Below are 24,000 nucleotides of genomic sequence, written 5' to 3'. Positions count from 1 at the left end.
GTCTAACAAAATCTCATGGGTATGGTGATAGATATCCCATTGGCTTTCTATGACCACACCTATGAGAAACACCTGAACCTGCTTTCATTCAAACTGACCTGATGAAGAGCTAAAAACATTTAGACTTTTAATGCAATAAATGAGAAAAACATAGGGAGTTGATACATTGTGAGTCCTTTTGAATTACATGATGTACAGTTTGCCACCATGTCCTCAGTAGAACACATGAAGACATATCTGATTATACTGATATACCGATTCCTATTTTGGAAAAGGCTTTTGAAGGCTAAAACACTTGCCCCAGCCCCACTAAAGTGAGATTGTGACTTGCACTTGTCAACATCATGCACTAGCCAACATCATGCCAGACGAATGTGTAAATAGGGCCAGGGTTTAAAAAAAATAAAACATCCTTTAGACAAACATACCGGTAGTAACTAACCACTAGCTAGAGGTGTTAGGTCCTGTAGTGAAAACCAGACCATTATGCGCCTCCTCCGGCTCAAGGCAGATATTGTATAGAGGCGGAGGGAGAGATGGATGCTTTTGTCTTAAGACATCCATCCATCCCAGCCACTGGACTACTTTCTGAAGCCTGCACTTAACTAAACCACACCAACCACCAGGCCTGGAGTTATGAGGGGATGCAATACTGGATCTCGCTGGATCTTGTTTGTGTATGTGACTGTATGTGTCTGTGTCTGAAGCATAGTGTGTGTGCGCGTGTATGCTAAATGTACACTGTATATACATCTCTTCTCCCCTTCTCTTGCAAGTTTTGTACCTCATTTTCGGCATTGTACCTCACTGTTTACTCATTTTTACTCACTGTACTTAGATTGTACAAAGGTTGTACTTTAGATTGTATATTGTACTGTATATATGTATATTCCTCTTTACTTACTTTACATTTTTTTACTGTATGAAGCACTCTCAGGGGCTCATACAGAACCAAGCATTTCACCATAAAGTATGTGTATTTTATTGTGATGATAATTAATAAACAAACTTGAGCTTGAAACTCTTTCTAAACACCTCTCAGCAGTAGGTCCTGACAGCTTGTCTGCTGTGGTTACTTCTCATAGACACATAAACAACACTATAAATCCAGCCCACAGGAGACATTCTAACTCCATACTTTTAACATTTCAGTCACATCTTCACCTCACCCAGGTCAGACAGTACGTGGGTGCACAGACGCGCTCACACTCACGCTGACTGACACACACAGACACACACACAAACAACCACTAACCACTCTGGAAGCAAAGGTGACTGGACAGTCGACTGAATCTGTCTGTGAATGCAAACTCTTTTTCTTTCTCACAGCTTAGCTGCCATGCTCCTTGTCCCCGTCATCGCTGCTAATTTTCCCCCTCCGTTACCCATCAGAGGGGAATAACAAGGGCAGGGCACTTTCCTTTAATCAAATCATCTTTCCCTCCACCACAAAAACGCTGCTCTTTAAAGAGTCCCTGCCAGCCTACAGGACTCACTTCTATATTTACTTATTTACTGTAGCCACGGACGAGCCCACGGAAACCCGGCCTCTGTCCAATAAAACCTTTTGTTTCTAATGTTTCTTTTTTTTGGTGAGACCTTGTTCTGAAAATGCACAACACTGTTCGCTGAAGGGAGTTAAGCCGGCGGCCGAGGGTTGGCAACAAAGTGCTCTTTCACCTACTGCGGTTAACCAAGCGTCTGTGTTTATACTGGAACACAGGCCTTGGGGAGGCTGCGCTGCACTGCAGACAACAACAATACTTTGTTTACTCCACAGGTAGCCTTGTAACCTTACAACACCGGAGGGTTGGCCTTCTTGATTGATTGAAAACTTTATTAACAGATTGCAGAATTGGTACAGTACAGTACAGCTAAATACATACAATTGTTAAGGGGATGCAGACCAGAGAAAGACTTTCGTCTTGTTTACATCAGGGTCCCCCATTTTCAATTCATCATAACATAATATGACATACACGACATACAGATAGACAGTACTGCTACATCTATACATTTATGACATACCAGATTTGCAAATACAGTACTGTTTGTGATACAAAAAGAGTCCATAAAAGAGAGTATATACATTTGATGTAGAAACTGTACATTGGAGGAGGTTGGGTAGGTGGGGTGGGGTTGAGTGGGTGGGGGGGATTGTACATTGGAGGTGGTTGGGTGGGTGGGGGGGGGGGGGGTGGGTAGGAGGGGTGGGTGGGTGGGGGACACTGTACAACTGTACAAGCAAAACTGTACATTGGAATATTGACAACCATACTTGGTCATTTACTGTACATTGGAGGGGGTTGGGTTAGGACATTTACAGGGGCCAGTTTCGAATTGCAGTCTCCCGTAGGTGTTCTTTGAGGGTGGTTTTGAAAGTGGGTAGTGATTCACATTCCTTTACAGCTTTGGGTAGGGCGTTCCACATTGATGTGGTATAATTGCGAAACGTGTTTAGTCCCTTGTTTGAGCCGAATCTGGGTTTAACATGATTTGTGGAGCTCCCTCTGGAGTTGTGATCGTGGTATTCACTGACCTTTGGGAAGTATTTTGACATGTACATGGGTACCTTGGTCGTGTAGTGTATCTTGTAGACCAGGCCCATTGCAAGTTGCTAAGTTCTAACATCTCACTGCTCCCTTTCGTGGAGGAAACAAGCCCAAACGTACGGTTAAAAATGTCGGTTTGCAAACGCAACATTTTGGTCGCGTACATGGTTATTATATCTAAGGATGTATTCTGTACCATCTGTTGAGTCACAGAAACCTAATTACCAACGTTCTCCGTGCCCATCCGTGGCGCACGCAGTTATATAAGAGCTTAATGGGAAGGAAAAGTAACCTCACTCCGTTCTAAACACCACGTGTTTTCCAGACCGGTACCCGACCCCTACAGTGAGCCTTGTGCACGGAATCCTACCATGTCGACCGAGCGGTGCAACCTGGGGGAAATAAAAACCCAATACGCCAGTTTGGGGAGTGTGGGTCCAAGATAACCATATCCGTTTATGGTGAGCCATTGGGAGAGGCCTGGTGTTGTTGACGCTGGTGCAGACCAGGCAGCAGCCACCCACTCCTCAGCAGTCTGAATCACTGTTTACTTAGACAGGAAGGCTGTGTGCTACGACACCATCTGCTGCTGCACGTCTGTGACTCGCCTGTGGCTGTGGCCAGGAGGGGTTTGTTTTTTACCCGCCATCGGGCCAAGTTTCTAAAAGCAGAGACACGTCTAAACCAGAACCGTGGGCACAGAGGACCATAGGCCCCGGCCTCGGAAACCACTGCTGCTACCCAGGCTGTCTGTGGCCGCACGCTATTCACAACCCTCCCCTCTGGAGCCATGCAGCCCTATACAACCATAACACTTTTCTGGGGAAATGAGACAAAACAACATTTAGATAATGTGTCACAATAGGCCCACTTGACTTGGTCCACTGTGTTCTCAATTAACAACAACAAAAATATCTTTATAAAAAAACAATTTTTTAAAGATAAAAAAAAAAAAAACAATGTCAAAGTTCATAAATGTCTGTGGTCTTTGTTCACAAAGACTGATTTTCCTCACTGCCGTAGAAGGTAGGATTTCAGTGACCTTGTGCTGCGGGTGTCACAGTAGAACCCGGATCAGCCACACTGTGGTACCAGTGTAGTTTCCGCTCCAAACAGGACAGTGGGCGGGGGTGTGGTGGGGAGTGGAGTAAATCGTGTTGGTTTTGGAAGCGTTTTCTGCTGTAGTAGTACGCTTAAAATAAGGTTTTTATGTGAATCGTGCGACCGACACATGGGTTTCTTGGGACCGTGAGGAATTTAACCTAGTTTTCTGTCAACAAACTCTCATCCACATCGCTGTAATGGGATAATGGTATTAAATTTAGATATTCATCTAAAATGTTGTTAAAAACACAACTTGTTTGTTGACATCTGTGTACTGCTGACTGAGCTGCTTTATTTGGAAAGGCCTGTGAAGGAATTGGGACCAAGCCAGCAACATCTGCATTCATACAGTAGATGTAGAGTTCACAGAATACAGTCTAGACGGGTATAGGTCTCTCCCGTTAGTCTCTGCTGACATCTAGTGGACTGTAATGGATATATAATTTCATTATATCACACCATTGGTTCTCAGCCTGTTTTGTGTCAAGGAGGACCCCCAAAACTGTTACCCATTAGCTTGCGCCTTGCGGACCCCCAATCTTTGTCTCAGGCACCCCTATCTGAGAGTATTTTTGTTACATATGATTAATTTCAGTGTTCCCTACTCAGATACCGGCAGGGAAAGTGAAACCTATGATCAGAAGTCTCATTAGCCTCTAATCTCTTAACGAAATAGTGAAATTAAACTATCCACTATTATATGGATGAAATGTTTACATGTAAGCATGGGTGTGTTTGTACACAGACAGCCAAAGACACACAGGAAGACTGAACAGAGTTTTATTCTCTATAACCTTAGATCTCACAAGCACATTTTTCCTTCTTGTTTCTGTGTATGAGACGGGAGTACACAGCATCACAGCTCTGAGGCACTAATACCTTCATTACAGAAGTACAGAAGAAAAAGAACATAATAAATATGAAAACAAGTTGATTTGCAGTAAACCAATTAGTGTTGATTTGACTGCCAATGATGAACTCACAATGATGTTCTGGCCATAAGTGCTCAATAGTGCATAAAAACCTTTTTGTATTAATTTATATCGGTTATATTGATTTAGAAATGCAGTGGATGGTGTTACATTGTCATCTTATGTCCATAAGGACAAAACAGGAGGTAAACAAAGAACACAAAACTGATGTGATTCTATACAACAACAGGCTGGCCTACAACACTCTACGTCAATGGGACATGGAACCAAGACTTAGTTGAGGTCCATTCGCACTAAGATGTAAAGATGAACACTTCCATCTCAGAAAAAAACATAGTCATTATATTGATTCCCCATCCAGATCATTTGTCTGAGGACTGCAACGTGTCTTTTGAGGAAGTGTTGTTGTTTCTCAGTGTAAATGCACTCAGAGGTTGGGATAAACCAGCATAGGATGATTGCAGTCCATGTCTTTGGTTTGTGGTGTTCTTGGCAATGGCAGAGTTAATACAGCAGTAGTAATGCCTGGTGGTCCTATGTTCTTTTAGCCGGTTTGGCAATAAGTTGCCTTTCTCTCTCGAGCTCCTTCTCTCGCTGCTGCTCTTTTTCCAGCGCTTCCTTCTGCCTCAGTTGCTGCAGCTTTAAAGCCCTTTTCTGTGACAGGAAAGACCCATTATATTTCTAATAAAACATTGGTCTGTGTATCATCCCTGTACTTTAACACCAGAGAGAGAGGGGCTATGTATTTTATTACCAATTTAAAAGGTTTTACATTTTAAATAGTTTTGATATACACATCATCCTTGTATGTTAATGAAAGGGTTAAACTTGATGGAGCTGACTGTACCTTTAGCTTGGTCGTCTTCTCATGGATTATCATCATCTCTTTCCGTATGTTCACCAGCTTACTGTGGTATACCTTGGCCTCTGTAAACTGAGAAACAACATTTTGGATCACAGATCATTCCTACTAACAGTAGTGAGGCATGCAACAGAACTGACACACTGGGGCGGCTAGGTGGTGTAGTGGGCAAGGCGCTCGCCACCAATGCAGGAGACGCTGGGTTCGAGCCCAGCTCTCCGCATTGCTATCAGCTTGGCTGGTCGTTCATACTAACACAATTGGCAGTGTTAGGGGTGGGAAAGCTGATGGGTGGGGATCGGACGTTGTGGACAGCGACTCCTACAGGTCGGTTGGTGCGCCTGCGCAGCAGAATCAGGAAGCGACGGGGGCGGCGTGTCCCTCCCACGCAGACCCCCGCCGCTGAGAGATCGCGCTGTGCAGGTGAAAAGATGCGACGGCTGCTTCCTCAAGTACCGGAGGGGACACATGATGTAAGGCTTCGTCCACATTGCAGCCGGCTTGTGAGAGGCATGACCTAACAGCGTTCGAGACAGGGGAGGGTAGAATTGGACGATACGAAATTGGGATGGGAGAAAAATAGAAAATGGGAGAAAAAAGTAGATAAAAAAAAAGAACTGACACACTGATCCTAGTGTTTTAAAGTATACTGTCATGGACCCACACATAGGTATTTGATTTGAAGTACAGGTATTTGAAGTACAGATATAGCCTTAAGCTGTTCAAATAATAAATGTATATACAAAAAATTTATGATTAAATAAACAAAAAAACAAACAAGTAAAAAAATAAAAATGGGTCATTTACATATTTGAAAAGGAGTGGAAAGAAGCACGTACACTTATTTAATCCCACCCCTGTTTACTCATCAGATCATACTATATTAACTATACTAATTCATACTTTACTAACTGCTCGTTTTATTGTCAGACTTATATTGAAAAAATTTACTTAGTTAACCATTCTTTTTTCAATAATACCTTATTAATATTTGACAAAACTGTAGGTTACCCTGTATAGTTTATCTAGCCATTTTATATACATATATACAACTACATACCTACATATGCAGTATGCCAGTTATCAAACCCCTTCTTCATCTCTGTACCTCTGGAAAACCATTTGAATGTATTTTATTTTAAACTGTTTTATGTTTTGACATTGCTTTAACTCCACAATCAGACCGTTCCATATTTTACTCTGCAAATTGAGATACAAAGACATGGTCGTTCGAAAACTGTATCTTTTAAAACAGGGGTCAGCAACCTTTTTGAGTGCCTGTTTGAAATATAGTTGTAACTAGTGTGCCTCAACAATATTCCATGCATCGTAATTTTTTTTTCTCATAATCAGGTCTTTTTAATGATAATTTTTACATTATTACATCATTATTGTTATTGTTATTATTAACAATATTATTATGATGGTTGTATCAACCCTAAATCTGAGTTGGGGCGGGGGTGCAATGCAGACAAACAGTTTTGCTTTACTGAGCTCCGTTATCTGGGGGCTGTAGTTGGTCACTTTAAGCTGCACACCGGAGCATCTTTTAATCCAGCTGTTTGCTGTTCTCTGATATTTTCTGACATTTCGTTGATGCGTCGCTCGACACTTCAAGCTGACATGGGGATATCTTTTATCCTTGATTTGATTGTCTCTTTGTTTGGCAAGCCTTCAAACAAAACATCTGAGCTACAGAGAAAAGCCTCCTTGATATACTCGACTTACAAAAAATAACCTGTGGGAGGATTTCAACAAGATAAATGCGACAACAGTGCAAAATATTTCACTATAATATTTCAAAGCAAAAAAAAAAGAAAAAAAAGGTATATATACCGGTATATATATATTTTTTTTTTAATGCTGCCCCCTGTGCCAATGAAAATGCCCCCGCGTGCCTATGCAGGCACGCGTGCCTAGGGTTGCCTACCCCTGTTTTAAAATGAAATGTTCCCCTTAAATTGTAACCCCCATCTTGCCTGTTGAACAATCTTTGAATATTTCCTGGGAGTTTATTATTTTTTGCTTTGTACATTATTTGTGCGGTTTGATACATTACAATATCAGTAATTTTTTTTCATTTTGACTAAGAATAGTGAATGAGTATGTTCCAGATATCCAACCTTGTGAAAGATGCGCACAGCTCTTTTCTGTAGGATGGTTAATGGGTGTAATGAGCATTTATAATTATTTCCCCAGACTTCAACGCAGTAAGTTAAATATGGTGAAACTAGTGAACAGTAGAGAATGTGAAGTGATTTGTGATCCAAGACCTGCTTTGCTTTGTTTATTACTGAAATGCTTCTTGCCAAGGAATGACGGTATTTAAATAGCAGCTTTCTAAGGACACAAAGCGCTTTATAATGTAGAGGGAACCATTCCTCCTCCTCCACCACCAATGTGTGGCTGGAAGGGTTGGAGACAAGAGTTGACATCAGCCAATTAACACTTTGAGAGCCCACCACGTGATAACACGTGTTATCAGCCCGCCCCCTGAATGCCCACCACGACAATTGGCGTGTAATTTTTTTATTAGCGATCTGAATTCATATTTCATCAACGGAGTCTCCCGTTGGTAAACCAGCCCCATCAGGAGCTCAGATGTGAAAAGACCGCCCCCTATCATCTCCCAGATGGTAATGCACCCTTTTGGAATGGACTCAATGAAAATGGATGAGAAAAGAAAAATCCGGAATCCACATTTTACTTCTCAGGCATGTACCCCCGAGCCGATCGGATTCATTGTGGACCATCAGAACAGCGTGGAATATGTGTTTACAGTATGTAGCGTTGGATCGATTTTCGATTTTTGGAATGGCGATCAGGAATTGGAATGATCTTTTTGGAGAACATCTGATCTGAGGTAAGGAATCTATTTTACAAGTCTTGGGATAATCAGAGTTGTATTTGCTGAGCTCTCAGCGTTCGCCCTTGTGTGTGTGTGTGTGTTTGTGTGGGCGATGGCTTTGAGGAAATCAGATAATCGATTTTTCAGATCGCCTATATAGCGTGCATACGTACACATATACTATCGATAATCTAGCGTTTATTTGAAAACTATTCATAAATAGGCCGAAAAATTACACCGTTCTAGAATATTCCCGTACAGGGAGTTTATCACGGAATCTTTTTATTTTCCTTGAAAACGAGGGCTTTTCAAAATGCTATAAAACGGAAATGAACCGATAAAAAAACAATCCGCTCCAGGGCGGCTACGTGGCGTAGTGGGCAAGGCGCTCGCCACGAATGCGGAGACGCTGGGCTCGCCTGTTCGAGCCCAGCGCTCCACATTGCTTTCAGTTTAGCTGGTCGTTCATACTAATACACATTGGCCGTATTAGGGGGTGGGAAACTGATGGGTGGGGATCGGGCGTTGTGGACAGCGACTCCTACAGGTCGGTTGGTGCGCCTGCGCAGTAGAATCAGGAAGTGTCGGGGGCAGCGTGAGCCTCCCACGCGTTACTCCTCGTCACTGAGAGATCGAGCTGCGCAGGTGAAAAGATGCGACTGCTGTTACCTCAAGTACCGGAGGGGACTTGTGCTATGTATGACTTAGTCCACATTGCAGCTGGATTGTGGGAGGCAAGAAACAGCGTTTGTGACAGGGGAGGGTTGAATTGGATGATACGAAATTGGGATGGGAGAAAAATATAGAAAATGGGAGAAAAAGTGGATAAAAAAAAAAAAAAAAAAAATCCGCTTCGACAATGTTGACTGGAAAACTAGTCATTGATAAGCGACGGGCAAATTAGACACATAGCCATAATTTAAAGGGGAACTATCTTATAAATGGCCTTTGAGTGTTTAGCATTGTTTCCTAGCTATGTGAACTTATATTAATATGATCTATGTCTCAAAATTCTCATATTGGTGCATTCTTCCAATTCTCCTCTCACAATATTCACCCTCACTGAACTGAGTCATCTGAAAATGTGCCCTATATGTGATGTCATAAAGACACCGCTGCATGTTAATGTTGAGATAGAAGATGAGCTGCACACAGTGGCACCTGCACTCTTGCCACATCAGCTCAAAACGGCTCGAGATCTTGAGGTAGAAAAATGCTGTTTTTGAGGACTGGATTAGAAATACAAAACAATGAATTAAAAAAATATATATATTACAGAGGTGTTCCATAGACTCACAGGAATTGTGTAAAAGTGCCCAAATAGTGAAAGAAATAGTAAAATAGTTCCCCTTTAAAACATAGATTAGGCGTTATTAACGCTAACATTGAAGTGGATGCTGGGCATTCAAGCACTAAATCGTGCGCCCCCTGCTGGCACTGAAAGTGTTAAGGAGAGGGATGATTAGGTGGCCTTAATGTCCAATTATCTGATCGCCATTCCAGTTATCCACAGCGATCCTGTCTCCGACGTTATTGGGCATTGCACATGAACGGGCGGGTAGGGTCAGTTGTCCAAGCCATCCCTACAAGCGCGTGTTTTGCCGGAGTGTTTAGGACCCGCCCCCACGCTGCAGCTCGGTAGAGAAAAGAAACTACATAGTTTCTAATGGAGTGCAATAGCGGCCGAAGGCGTTAGAGGGCGGTATAAGACAGTCTGCCAGCTCAGACACATTCAGTACAGCATGCACAAGGTGCCCCGCTGAATTATGAATGGCAATAGCGAATAAAATAAATACCGTGAGAAAAACGTAGATCTACGTTTCCGGCACTCAACCGTCGGGCAACAGAAACGTAGTTCTACGTTAATGGCACCCAAAGGGTTAAGCACCTTGTTAAAAAATGGGCTGTTTTCAAGGAATTCCAGATTTTTTGTCAAAAATCAAGCACTTTAAAATGCAACGGCCCACATGTGGGCCCTCTTGAGGACGATTTTCCCACCTGCACTTTGGCGGCCTCTAGCGGCTCGGGTGTGCATATTTTTTAATACAATATATATATATCGAATTAAAGCCCTATTTGTTGCCAGTCGATAGCCGTTCAGCGCTTCTCGAGTTACATGCCGATATGTGAGCATAGCTGTCAACATTGGGATTTGAAAAAACTGGCTATTTCGCCCGCCCGCCCCCTTCCCCCCCCCCCCCTCCCAATGTAGTCTCCTCCCCCTCGTATGTATATTATAATATTGTCTGCACTGCGCAGCCGTGGAATCGCGAGGCCATAGATTTAGAATAGATAGAAAGGGCACATTGTGTGGGCGGTTAGGTGGCCGAGCGGAGATTGCGTTCGTCACCAACCCCGGAGCTGTGAGCTGGATTCGCCTGTTCGGGGTTGTCACCAGCTTGGCTGGCCGTTCACACTAATACAATTGGCTGTATCAGAGGGTGGGAGAAGCTGGCGGGGTGGGTCCGGGTCGTTGTAAACAGCGACTCCTACAGTTCGGTCGGGGCGCCTGCTAAGCGCGGATAGGACCTGAGAGGGATAGTGTGATCCTCCCACACGCTACGCCCTCTCAGTGAGAATCCGCGCTGCCAGGTGAAAAGAAGCGGTGATTGGCTGGACGTGTGTCGGAGGAAGCACGTGGTAGCCTCCACTCTCCCAGATAATCTGACTGTGGGGGGTAAGTGCGCAGCGACCAGGAAGGGATTGGGAATTGGCATACGACTAACATTGGGATCGGAGGAAAAATAGAGGCGGAAAAAGATCAATAAAAAAAAAATAATAAAAAAAGGGCACATTGTGGTGTATCATAATTAATTTGTTGAATACAATAGTATTTTTATAACGTTGACACAAATTAACACTTTGGTTGCCTAAGGTTAAATTCATGATATACCATAGATTGCCAGCGCTATTTGTCTATGGAGAAAGTCCCCTTCTTTGCAGGGCTATAACCTTTTAAATTCTATTGCTACATTGCCATTATTAGGGCCCATTCAAAGTCCTATATGTATTGTTCATTGTGTAGCAACGTTAAACTTTTTCATTCACATATTCATAGTAAAGTATGGTCTAATGTATAAGTATGTTTTCATCTCTTTCTGCAGCTTTCTCCAGAACGTGATCTATAGCCCCAAATACATTATATTGATGATGCAATACAGTTTTATGGCAATCAGCGCGATATAAAAAATTACAACTAGACGTACTTCTAGAAGTTACTACACGTCATCTGATGTTGACCGGATGGGCTAGGGGCCGTTTATAATTCCGTGGGCAGCGTTATACCAATCATCTAATGTGGGTCAAATGTTGATAATAGCAGTTAGTATCGAAGACGGTAACGTTACACGCTGAAACTCACCCCAGTCTCCGCGCGCCGTTGGGCGATCATCGTAGAGTTTAAATCTTATCATTATGGGATGTAAATTTACCCGGTCCATCTCCAGCTTGTATAATGGTATATACGTCCAAATCATGTTGTTTATCGAGTTATTGGCAATCGATCACTGTGTAGCGTGACGAGCCAGAGTCACGGGACCTATAGCGAGCACCCGGAAGTACTACGGACGTAGCACAACCTCTATGCCACTTCCTGTTAAAGCGATTGCGCCGATCGGCCACCAGATGGCGCTCCTGAACCGCCAGAGAGCTCAGTGGGTCCTGCTGGTGGATCTCAGGCCAGCGGAGGGGACATCCGATCGCAGATTTTTGAAATATTGATATAAGGACGCTGTACAGCGTCCCCCGGCAACTTGAGCATGGCCAGCAATGACGTCAAAACACGTTTCATGGCAGTCAAAGTGTTAAAGAATATTTACAGTAAGTTCTCTTTTACCTCTTATTTAATTCATTCATTAATTTAATTGTAGGCACTGTTTATATTGTACATAGTCCTGTGTGTTGTATATTGTGTCCTATGTTACTTTTGTGTTTATTGTCTCTTTCTATATACCGTGGGAAGGGGGGCACGTAATTGAATTTTATACTGGCACATGGGTCTAATACAGCAATGGATTATGGGTAAATGCAAAGTTAAAGCAGTGCCAATGTAAGACTGACTTTACATTAAACGAATGACAACAATATAGTATAAAGTAGGGTATTATTTGGACTAAAGTTTCAAGTTTCTTTATTAGTTGTCGTACAGAGGTACAGAATACTTTTATACAAAATGCTTCTTTCTGTTACGCTCCAGACTGTGCTAGACAAAAATAGATAAGTATAAAATAAAATAAGTATAGCAAGTATAAAATAGAAGTCACGTACGTAGGCACAAGTGTGCAGTATGTACATATGTACAATGTTCAATGCAGAGTAGAAGTAACTGAGTTACCATACAATATACTATACACAATATACTAATATACATTATACTATATAGTGCAAAGCAGAAATGGGATGAGGTACAATTTACAGTAAGGTGTAATGAGGTATGGGTTGTAGTGCAAATTCTTTACCAATAAATATAAAGTGTGTTTAGGTGTTCTAAAGTGTGTAAAGTGGGTGCTGCAGTGAGTTGTTTGTGTAAAGAATGGTGTTGTCTCACCCTACTCGCATGTTGAGGGAGAGCACCATACATTATACACTGAGAAACCACAGCCGAGAGTGAGCTCTCCGGGAACAACCCCACATTGCCGGTATCTTGTAGGTAGGTAGTTGTAGAATGTAATACATTTCGTGCTAAACCACTCCTTTAGCCGGTCGCTGGTCTTCTTCGGGTCGCAACCGTCTTCCGGTCTGACTTCCTGTGCTAACGCTCTAATCTACACTGCTGCCACCTGTCATCACGGAAGGGAATTGCAGCCATTTTGTAAACATTTAGAAATGTTTAAAAAAAACTGGCAAAATACGGGAAAATATTTTAACGGGATGACGGCGGGAAGGAAGGACTTGAAATATAGTACAAGATTATAAGATCTGGGCACTACCTGCCAAGTGCCATACTGTATAAGATCTGCCAATTCACAAACAGAAAATATTATGTACTAGTGTAGTGTAATGTACTGTATTGTGCGCCTGAGAATCAAACGGCTGGGCAAGAGGCAGCCTCAGCACTGTAGTTGGCCCGGAAGAGTCAGGGAACCGGGTCGGAGGAGACTCCAGAGGAGGCTGGAGAGGGGTGAATTTGTGCATCCTGATCATGGGCTCTGAATTGAACGAGAGGGATGGTAAAGGGTAGATCTGGAGTGGGGAAGATGAGAGGGGCGAGGGGGAAATGTTTCACCGCAGGATGCCCCAATGCACTTCTTCTGGCGGAGGAAGCTAGGAAGGTGACTCTTCAAACCCAGAGTAAAACCGGTCTTAATTTGATTTATTCGAATTTGAATGTGAATGCATGGGAATTGCAATTTATTTAATACACTATAGGTTCCATGTGGATTATAGCAGACAGAGCAATACATCTGTAGCAAAAATCTATCGTATTCTGTTCATGCAAATGGTGATCAAACCTTCCAGTTTGAGTCTGATAGACCTGTGCATAAATATGTAAATGTGCTTGCCTACTATGCTTGCCTCATAGTTAGGCGGCGCCTTTGATTTTAAATAACTCAATAAGGCTCAACTATAGCAAACATTGTGGCTGATATCCTGATCTGATTATTCATCCAAATAAAACATGCAAACTCCATGCCATGATGCAGTCAGCCTCCGCCTGCGGTAAGCGTTTTCTACCCAGATTGATCGTCCCACTGGAAAATGAGGGCTTCCACCCACATTTCTCATCTAGTCAGGGAATGTACACATTAACCGGTTACACCGCAGAGACGGAACCGCATAGACGTCAAATGTACAGATTTCCCTTGATATCTTTTGCAAATGACACCCCCAGCACTAACTGATCCAGTCAAAACATACCAGTGAATTGAGATCCAGCAGGCCATTGCACTCTCTGAACTTGGTCACTTCCTGATCAAGTGTGTCCAGTAGTATGACTTGGTTTTGCCTGGTCAAGACAGAAATGACAGAACAGAACGAGGAATTGTTTCAATGACTTTGTAATTCACATAAAAACAACCACAGTGTGGTAAGTTTCACCCAAAACCCTACCCTCAAATAGAGATGGGTTTTTTTCAGAAGATATCGGAAGATATTTTTGACTTTGCTGCTTGGCCAACAAGTTGGGACTCTAGAAGGTATTCTTTAGAATACTGACGTGAGCTCTTGGAGGACTTGTTTGGAATTTTGTAGATCAGGCAGGTAGTGGGAGAGTAGTCCCTCTGTGAGGTTCGCTACTGCCTTCTTATCCACCAAAACAACTTCCTCGACAGGCACTGGGTTCTCAGGTGGCAGTGATTCCTGTGGTGTTAAACTGAGATCTGTTGGTGATAAAAGAGATTGATTGATTGATTGAAAAGTGTATTAACAGATTGCAGAATGGGTACAGTACAGTACAGCTCAATATACAATTGTTAAGGGGATGCAGACCAGAGAAAGACTTTCGTCTTGTTTACATCAGGGTCCCCCATTTTCAATTCATCATATGACACACACAACATACAGATAGACAGTACTGCTACATCTATACATTTATGACTTACCAGATTTGCAAATACAGTACTGTTTGTGATACTAAAAAAAATCCAGAAAAAGAGTGTATATACATTTGACATAGAAACTGTACATTGGAGGAGGTTGGGTAGGTGGGGTGGGGTTGGGTGGGGCTGTACATTGGAGGTGGGGGGGACGACGACACTGTACACTGTACATTTGAATACTGACATACATTTGACATAGAAACTGTACATTGGAGGAGGTTGGGTAGGTGGGGTGGGGCTGTACATTGGAGGGGGGGCACTGTACATTGGAATACTGACAAGGCCATACTTGGTCTTTACTGTACAACTGGGTTAGGACATTTGTAGGGGCCAGTTTCGGATTGCAGTCTCCCGTAGGTGTTCAGATACCGGTACAAATCAAATATCAACGTGTGGCACTGCTTGGCATCACTCACTAAGAATAAGCAAAGATGCAGCATCTACCCCAGTGGTAGTTTGATTGAATGACTCATAAAGTTGCTACGTTTCTTGGTTGAGGTTAACACGCCAAGCACTTAACTCCTGGCAGTAGTAGGTTGGTTGGGTAGTTATTTGTTGTCAAAGCAAAGCAAATCAAAACAAAGCAAAGCAAACCTTTGTCATGGGGAAGATCAGTCTGGGACAATGGACCCTCATCTTTACTTCCCTCTGCCTCCATGCGTGACGACGCTGTTTACCCAGACTGCTTAACCTGAAAAGAGGAACCAGGTATGAGCTCAAATATATTCTAAAACTCTTATGGTAAATGTGCCACCTCTTCGAAAGAAACTGTCGCTTCTTAAAAACATGCGGAAGGCGTGTTAATGGCTTGATAGCGATTTAATTAATTGTATGCACAGTCTGCGTGCTAACGTTAATGATTACACTGAATGTATGAATGAGGAACATAATAAACTGTGGCTATAGCGAGCTACCATTAAACACTAACTAACGTTACAGTAGCTTCGCCAGCGAGTTATCTATTTCATGACACTCATGTCACTTTAAATACGAATGGGTCGTGGTGGAGAGGGTGATATTACCCAAACACAAAGATAGTTAGCATATGGATTTTTTACCTTATGAAATATTTCCATCAACAAATGTCTGCGGCTGGACAAAACATCATGTGACCAGGAGGGGGCGTCACTCATGTGACTGTTCATGCAACCAAACTTGCTTGTTGTGACTCACTTCCCTATTCCTGAGACACGGGTTCAATGTTTACATCCATACCAGAATGAAAGCGGCTGTTGTCCAAATACACAAGTTTTACACTTCTCAAAGGCCAGATAGGTGGTAAGTTTGGCAACTATGTCTTTTAACAACTGTATGTAAAACAATGTTATAGGCTTAACACGCTGGTGTCACACGCTTGTAGGTTAGTAGCGGTGTTGTTAACGCTAGCTTGCCAGCTCCAGTAAGTTAGCCTGTTGGCTAACTTTGTTCAGAAAGGCAGTTTTTAATGGCGATATTGCGTCCTGCAAGGTAAACGTAACTCAACGGTTAAGGCAGGGAGAGGTTGCGTACTATACGGTCAATTCGGCACTGACTCTGTGGGTCTATGGCGTGTTTGTGTGAACTCTTGAACACCCAACAAGTGAGGTTTCAGATTCAGACCTGTTAGCAATTCTGGATGGAATATAAACCTTGGGTGTGTGAGTGACATCTGAAGTTCTGAACCTTATACATATTCACAAATGAACTCGAGTAATTGTCTATGGAGCAGCCTCAGAGAGTGGTTCAAGTTCACAAATATTCACTGAACGGTCCTGGGGCACAGACAGTACTAACATACAGTATGTGAATTAATTCTTAGAATGGGGGATGTTACTTTTTACAATGTCAAGAAAGCAAACTTGCGGATGTTGGTCCACTATATTGTGTTGACAACCTGGGACCTACCCATGTTCATGGGTTTAAATGCCCCCCCCCAACATGGACCGGACCTGGTCAGTAACCTTTGTCTTAACCATGGTCACTGGTGTAAAAGGTGTATGAAATCATTTGCAACATTTGCTTAGAGTAACTACAGGCACTCAGATGGTATATGGGTGAATTTGGAATTACTGTTGTCTTTATGGTGACTTCTTTTGAATTCCAGGTGCTCCTTTGGAGACTCGTCCACCGCAGCAAAATGTGAATGATTACCAACCACTGACCTCTCCGGTTTATATGACAAACACCCGGCCTGCAAGCTACGCGCGAGTCCAACTGAATATATCTCCTTGCACTTAACAATGTCAGCCGCAAGCTTCCTGAGTAAAGTGCGGTCTGTCTTCAAGAAGGACCAAGACGACTGGGACCTGAGTGACACAGCACCATTTGACTTCTCCTCGGATGAACTTGTGGAGGACGAGGCACCCAAATTCAACAAACTGAAAGTGGTAGTCTCCGGAGAAATGGATGACTATTCCTCTGGGGCTCCTTCAAACGGGGTGGCGGTGAACACAATGGTGGCAGACGACGATGACTCGCTACTGGGCTCCTCTTCTAGCCTGGGCAGTCCAGGGTTGAATATGGACCCGTGTGACAGCTGCACCAAGAAGAGGGAGGGGATCAAGCAGAGGAGAGTGATGAAGAAGCTTTGGATTGCAGCTGTGCTGTATTTCCTCTTCATGATAGGAGAACTTGTAGGTAAGAACATGCAGGACAGGTGATCTGTGTGGTAAAAGACACCAGATTCAACCACACGTGTGCACGGTCATGATTGCTTATCTCAAGCTGGAACAAGGCCAGGGCACACACTAAGATCCCCAAGATTTGCTAGCATATATTTCAACAGCTGATGTGGGAAGTATAAAATACATGACTTGCAGCTTTTTGATTAAAATACATTTTCACCTCTGTGATCTCTAATCTCAGCGAGCCATGCTTTTCATACCTACCAATACAAGTAGCTTTGTAATGTTGGACACGTGGTGACACAATTGCGCAATAGTTTACCCTTGCAGCAAGAAAGACCTAGGTTCCTTCCAACTGAATTCTGTGGTGGGGCTTTTTATGTGGAGTTTGCGTGTCCGTGTGTTTCTTCCGGGTACTCCCACGCCATAAAACACATGTATGCTAGGTACTCTTGCCATTGCCCTCGACTAAGGCACTGGCATCTAGGGCTGACCTTCGAATTTTTTTTGGAATTCGAAGCTTCGGGGCCGAGATTCGATTTTAATTCGAAGCTTTGAGAAAAAATTTTAAAAAAAAATTTAAATTAAAAGATTTTTTTTTAATGTTGTGGGACTTGTACAGCACTTTGTTCAACTTTGTCAGTGCTGTAAAGTTTAAACCTTTTTAAATCTTAGACAAACCAAACACTTTGCTTTCATGAAATATTGTAAGCCGTCATCTGAGGCTTTATAAAAGCAGCACAATGAACACAAATCTGTCAGTGCCGAGTCCGACCTCATCTTAAATAACAAACAGCATTGCTTGTTGTAATTAACACATTAACTGCCACGCAGTTTGCCCCTCTCATACCACTAAGCCTATGGAGATGTTCACCTTCTTTGCAGGGCTATAACCTTTTAAATTGTATTGCTAAATTGACATTACTATGGCCCATTCAACATCGATTATCTATCGTTCAGGATGTAGGAACGTTATACTTTTCATTCATAGATTAATACGAAAATACCGTCTAGAATATAAATATGTTTTTATCGTTTTCTGCAGTAATTCCTAGAACGCTAGTTATAGGCCTAAACGCATAATATAGATTATCGATTGCAGTTTATTCGTGATACACGCTATATAAAAAAATCCAACTGAATACGATCCTAAACGTTATGACTCATCATGCGCGGATGAATGGGGGGGGGGGGGGTGGGGGAGTCGTTTATAACTCTGTGATCGTCAGTAAATGCTTTATGTAGTATGGGTGATATATTGATCAGAGCAGTTTGCATTAATAATAATAAACAATCACGCTAAAAGTAACGTTACTGTCCTCTTACCGTTCGCCGATGAGACTGGAGGAAAAAGATCCCACTTATTTGACGGCGATCGACTAGATCCATTTGTGGTTTGTATGGCAAAATAAACGCCCAAATCATATCGATTATTGAGTTATGGCAGTGATCCATATACACGGATGTGTGTCTAGAGTCCCGCAACAATATGTGCCTGCCGGACCCATTTCCCAGATGCATGGAGATCACCAGAGATCCATTTCCGGTTGTAACTCGCCCGATCATCCACCAGGCGGCGGTATTGAAGCGTTGCACGGTTGTGCCGAGTCCCACTGTCTCAGCCGAGGCTGGGTGAGGGAATTATGAATACCATGGCGAAAAAATTAAATATGATCTCAATAACGTTGTACGCCGTGGAATGGCGGAATTAGCATGACCTAGAAACCCGTCGTAAGCCGTTTTTGGCGGTGGATGTGTTAACAAAGAGAGGCAGAGTTGATTTTGCAAAAAAAATATAAATAAATAATAATGTTCATTTTTTTAATATAATCGAACTTTATTTTCATATTCGAATCCCATGCCCATCGAACGAAGCTTCGAAGTATTTAAGACAGCCCTACTGGCATTAGAACTGGAGTTGGTGCCGGTGCTATTCCTAACATCCTAACTGCTCCTAAATAGTTAGGATGGGTTAAATGCAGAGGAAAGATTACTGGTATGTAAAAATTTACTTTGCAAATAAAATAAATTCTAATAGTCACTAACTGCACTCGGCTGATAAAAAAAGGAGTCTTTTGTGAAGAGTATTCTTACCATTATCACATCATCTGACCTAACTGCATTTTTCTTATTCAGGTGGTTATGTGTCTAACAGCTTGGCTATTATGACCGACGCCCTGCACATGCTCACAGACCTGATAGGCATTTTGGTGTCTCTGCTGGCCCTCTGGCTGTCTGCCAAACCCCCCACCAATAGGTTCACCTTCGGCCTGCATCGTCTGGGTAGGTGTTTGATGCTCTCTCTCCTCTCTGCCTGATGCAGCCCAACTTAATACAGGTGGTTTTGATGCAGATGTATCATGTTCAAAGATGAAAAGCTTGGAGTCCTTTTTATCATCATTTTGTCATCATTGACCAGCTGAGCTCAGCTGTTTTTATGGCTGTACCGAATGTCATTTTTTAACATTCGAAGCTTCGATTGAAGTATTCGAACGAAGCTTTGAATGTCTATAAAAAAAATGTCCTTAATATTATTTTTTTAACTAAATCCTCAATTTGAATAAAGTGATTAATCTGATTAAATGAGTCTTTCTTTTATTAAATCAACTTTCTTTAATGAATATAACTAATCAGTTTCGTCAACATAAATAAGGCACGGTTGGTATGAAAGTGATGGTGACGTCTTATATTATAATATTAGTGTAGCCTAATCTTTAACTGCAACTGTGAAGAAAACCCCCATTGGTTTAAACAGATTGAATAGACAAAAAAAAAGATTAAAGTTTTTTTAATAATACAAAAAAAAATTCAAATGTTGATTTAGAATTAGAATGTCAACATTATGATCGAAGCTTCAAAGCATTCGGTACAGCCCTAGCTGTTTTGCCGCTTTAGATTCTGCCATAAAACAGTCACGCAGTTTCTTTCTCTTTCTGATCCTTACTTGTTTTAGTGCTCTGTAAACTAGTCTGGGTCTCGGGTAGGATTGGGCGGTAATATGGTATCCCTTGGTATTTGAAAATAGCAACGGTGTCCATGTCATTACAGTCAAAACATTTCTGCTGCTCATAAATATACAGTATATTATATACCAGTCAAAAGTTTGGATACACCTTCTCATTCAGTTCAATGAGAAAGTGTGTACAAACTTCTGACTGGTACTATATATATATATATATATATATATATATATATATATATATGTGACAGCTTCTCCCCCAGAAGGGAGAATCAAAAGGGGGAAAAAAGAGGGCTTGCGCTAGAACACAACTGCTGCAATTTGGCAGCATTTCTGGTTCCGACCAAATAACAAGGGAGAGCCAGCAAATCTCTGAGGTTGTGTGTCTTCTACTATATTACCCTGCCCATACCTGTACCTCCCCTCCCCCATGCTGCTATGATGCCTGAATTCCCCCCAAGGGGATCAATAAAGGAATATCTTATCTTAAGATGAAGACAGACACAAATTTAAATACTTACCCATCTCAGAATCAGTCACCCGCTAAGTGCAGCGAGGATGAACATATCCTCTAGTTCAAGGCCCCCCACTGCTCCTGCCCAAGCAGGACCACTGTGGAAGAAATAACCTCGCTTGGACCATAGTTGTCATACGTTCATTAGCTTACAACCCAGGAGAATTGGCTTAAGAGATCCGGTGAACCCTTTATACATGACAGAGAAAGGGGCTGGGCTCAGTGTGTAGACAAGAGATTTGCGATTGGTTTATCATGGGAGACGGGAAGACTGATGGGGGGAAAAAAGGGTTGATCAATGGAGAAAGGTAGACAGAAACTGAGTATTGGAGAACAATGCGATACAGAATACATTTTATGGTTCTGTTCGTTTTTAAAGCCCTTAATGATCAGCCCCTCTCCTACATCTCAGACCTCCTATCCCCCTATATTCCAACACCAGGTCCCTCAGGTCAGCCGATCAGAGGCTCCTGACAGTCTGGAGGTCTAACCTTAAGCTCGGACTCAAAACCCACTTCTACTCATTATCATTTCCCGATTTACACTGACTCATGCCCTGTTTGCTTGTGTGTCCTGTATAACTGAGATGTGATTTGTTGTCTAGATGTATCTATGTGTATCTACACTCTGTACAGCACTTTGGTTGTCATGTTTAAATGTGCTCTATAAATAAATGATTGATTGATTTGATAGTAGGTGTGTGAAAGGTAATAAAATGAGAGGGGGAGCATACAAATTCCAATACACCACCCATTAGGCCCACCACCACCATACAACCAAACTAACAAACTTCGGGAAAACAAACTAACGTTTGTTATTCAGTTTCTGATTGTTGTGGAATATTTTTTTTAAATGAGCCAGACGGTGAACAGTAGAAATTCAGATGAGTCAAATTGTATAAAAATAGAACATCGTTTATTTCTGTTTCGGTTTCTGTGGGTTAGATTTGATTATTTAACCCTTTCACTGCCACGCGACAGAAGGTTAACCCTTTACTATCACACAACCGACGGTCGGTGTATTGTCGCAGTGAAAGGGTTAACCGTTCGGTAGTGCGGCAGTGAAAGGGTTAATGCCCACCCAGCCAGGCTGGTGGAATTGTTCTCAGTGCATTACATTGCACTGTTCCAACATAGAACATATAACATCACTTACAATACATACTACATGCAGTTAAATACATAGTCTGGTCAGACTTACAATTAAGTACCAGCTGGGAATGACAAATGAAAACAAAGATGGGTTTAGGGGGTTTGTCGTGTCACACAAGACTGATATGAAGACAACAAGAAAAATAACAAGATGTGATTTACTTGGACATGTCATATCTAAGTCAAGCTGTCCTGGGCCTTGCCCGTTGTTTTAAGAACACTGTTAACACTTTTGAGTGCCACGGGTCCGGTCCCCCGGAACCCTGTTGCGTGCCACCACCCACTTCAATGACAGAGCTCTCATATTTGCGAACGCATAAACTATATCCTAAATTATGGCTATGTGTCTAATATGGCCGTCGCTTATCAATGACTTGTTTGCAGTCAACATTGTCGAAACGATTGTTTTTTAATCGGTTCATTTCCGTTTTATACCATTTTGAAAAACGCTAGTTTTTTTTAAAGTTCCAGGAAAAAATAAAGATTCAGTGATAAACGCCCTTTACTGGAATACACAAAACACGTTGTAATTTTTCGGTAGTATATGTGTACTTATGCACGCTATAGAAGCGGGCTGAAAAATCGTTTCTTATTTCCTGATCGCACACACACACAGACACACATACACACATATGGCACATGCTGATATATAGGTGAAAATAGCTCTGATTATCCCAAGACTGGTCAAATAGATTCCTTACCTCAGATCAGATGTTCTCCAAAAAGATTATTCCAATTCCTGATCGCCATTCCAAATATCGATCGCGTTTATTGATCCAACGCTGGGTACTGGAAACACACATTCTCCGCTGTTCTGGTGGTAGGCGATTACTTGGATCGTCTCCGGTTACTTGTCTGACAAGTAAAATGTGGAAGCAGGAATTTTTTTTCTCCGTGCGTTTCATTCAATCCAATACAAAGGGGTGCAGTACCATCCGGAGAGACGATAGGGGGCGGTATTTTCCCTGTTCGAGTTCAGACAGATCCCCACTGGTAACGTGAGGCTAGATTGATGAAAAATTAATGGAAATCGATAATAAAAAAAAACTAGATCTCTCGTCGTTGGCACTCAACGGTTGGCATGAACTAACGAGAAATCTCGTTGTTGGCACTCAAAGTGTTAAGACTGTCGCCCTAGTGTCTGAGCTGTATACTAGTTAACTATATGAACTAGTCAAGGCTGTACAGATAATATGTACTTAAACCAGCTATGAATGAACATGATCATATTTTCTATCACATGATGTTCAGAGAAATGGTATAACAGCGACTACATGAATTCATCATTTGTAATTGGTGGCTCCTTAAAAGGTAATTTTTTAAATTAGCCGGTAATGACGCATAAGTAATGCAGGGACATTTGGGGAAGGTTTAATGGGGTCAAACATAAGTCTCTGGACAAAGCCAGGCTGAAGAGCCTCAGGAGTCCCTGCTATATAGTGGAACCTGGGTGTAAAATGGATTGATTGATTGATTGATTGATTGATTGATTGATTGATTGATTGATTGAAAAGTTTATTAACAGATTGCAGAATGGGTACAGTACAGTACAGCTCAATACATACAATTGTTAAGGGGATGCAGACCAGAGAGAGACTTTCGTCTTGTTTACATCAGGGTCCCCCATTTTCAATTCATCATGGACAGATGAACCCTCTCTCAAGCACGGATTGGGCCATTTATATTCTGCTGTGCTCTTTGCTTGGCACAACGCCTTGAACGCGTCAGTTTGCATCTTAACACCACACAACACCATACAACAGGTGTGGATATGTCAGCTCAACCTAAGATGCCATAGTATGTCAGTTGGTAAGACTATGTTAGCACTATTTTTCATAACTAGGATATTGTCTGAAGGCTCGGCTACAAAGTTATGCCTTGTTCTTTATTCATACACACACACACACATTAATGTTTATTCATTCAATCAGTGATGTTT

At 42.2% G+C, this 24,000-nt stretch overlaps 2 protein-coding genes across 3 annotated transcripts in view; one reads left to right on the top strand and one right to left on the bottom strand.

Moving 5' to 3' along the window:
- Window positions 1-4,429: 4,429 nt before the first annotated feature.
- bloc1s6 (biogenesis of lysosomal organelles complex-1, subunit 6, pallidin) lies at window positions 4,430-15,956 on the bottom strand. Its single transcript, XM_084337747.1, has 6 exons — window positions 15,893-15,956; window positions 15,429-15,525; window positions 14,453-14,615; window positions 14,155-14,242; window positions 5,436-5,522; window positions 4,430-5,242 (listed from the first exon to the last, which is right to left on the bottom strand). Exons 2-6 carry the CDS (start codon window positions 15,490-15,492, stop codon window positions 5,123-5,125), a joined length of 522 nt encoding a protein of 173 aa, XP_084193873.1. The 5' UTR covers window positions 15,493-15,525; window positions 15,893-15,956; the 3' UTR covers window positions 4,430-5,122.
- slc30a4 (solute carrier family 30 member 4) overlaps window positions 15,471-24,000 on the top strand; it is a 30,078-nt gene continuing 21,548 nt past the window's right edge. The window contains exons 1-3 of one of the 2 annotated variants that reach the window (XM_084337746.1): window positions 15,471-15,542; window positions 16,918-17,450; window positions 19,574-19,720. In XM_084337746.1, the coding sequence (XP_084193872.1) occupies window positions 17,054-17,450; window positions 19,574-19,720 (544 nt within the window). In that variant the 5' untranslated portion in view covers window positions 15,471-15,542; window positions 16,918-17,053. Of the gene's footprint in view, window positions 15,543-16,015; window positions 16,113-16,917; window positions 17,451-19,573; window positions 19,721-24,000 lie in introns of those variants that run through there. The other variant, XM_084337745.1, reaches the window with a different exon arrangement.

The sequence above is a fragment of the Notolepis coatsorum genome (assembly GCF_963971535.1).
Source record: "Notolepis coatsorum genome assembly, chromosome: 20".
Lineage (NCBI taxonomy): Eukaryota > Metazoa > Chordata > Actinopteri > Aulopiformes > Paralepididae > Notolepis > Notolepis coatsorum.
Note: the sequence above shows the minus strand (reverse complement) of the source record. Positions and strands in the feature narration are given on the sequence as shown.

Bases quoted from the DNA above. Each gene is read 5' to 3' on its own strand.
- bloc1s6 (XM_084337747.1), bottom strand. From the start codon at position 15,492: ATGGAGGCAGAGGGAAGTAAAGATGAGGGTCCATTGTCCCAGACTGAT. The intron at 14,616-15,428 runs GTTTGCTTTGCT...TATCACCAACAG, and splicing joins TGATCTTCCCCATGACAAAG to ATCTCAGTTTAACACCACAG. The intron at 14,243-14,452 runs GTCAGTATTCTA...TGTCTTGACCAG, and splicing joins CAAGTCCTCCAAGAGCTCAC to GCAAAACCAAGTCATACTAC.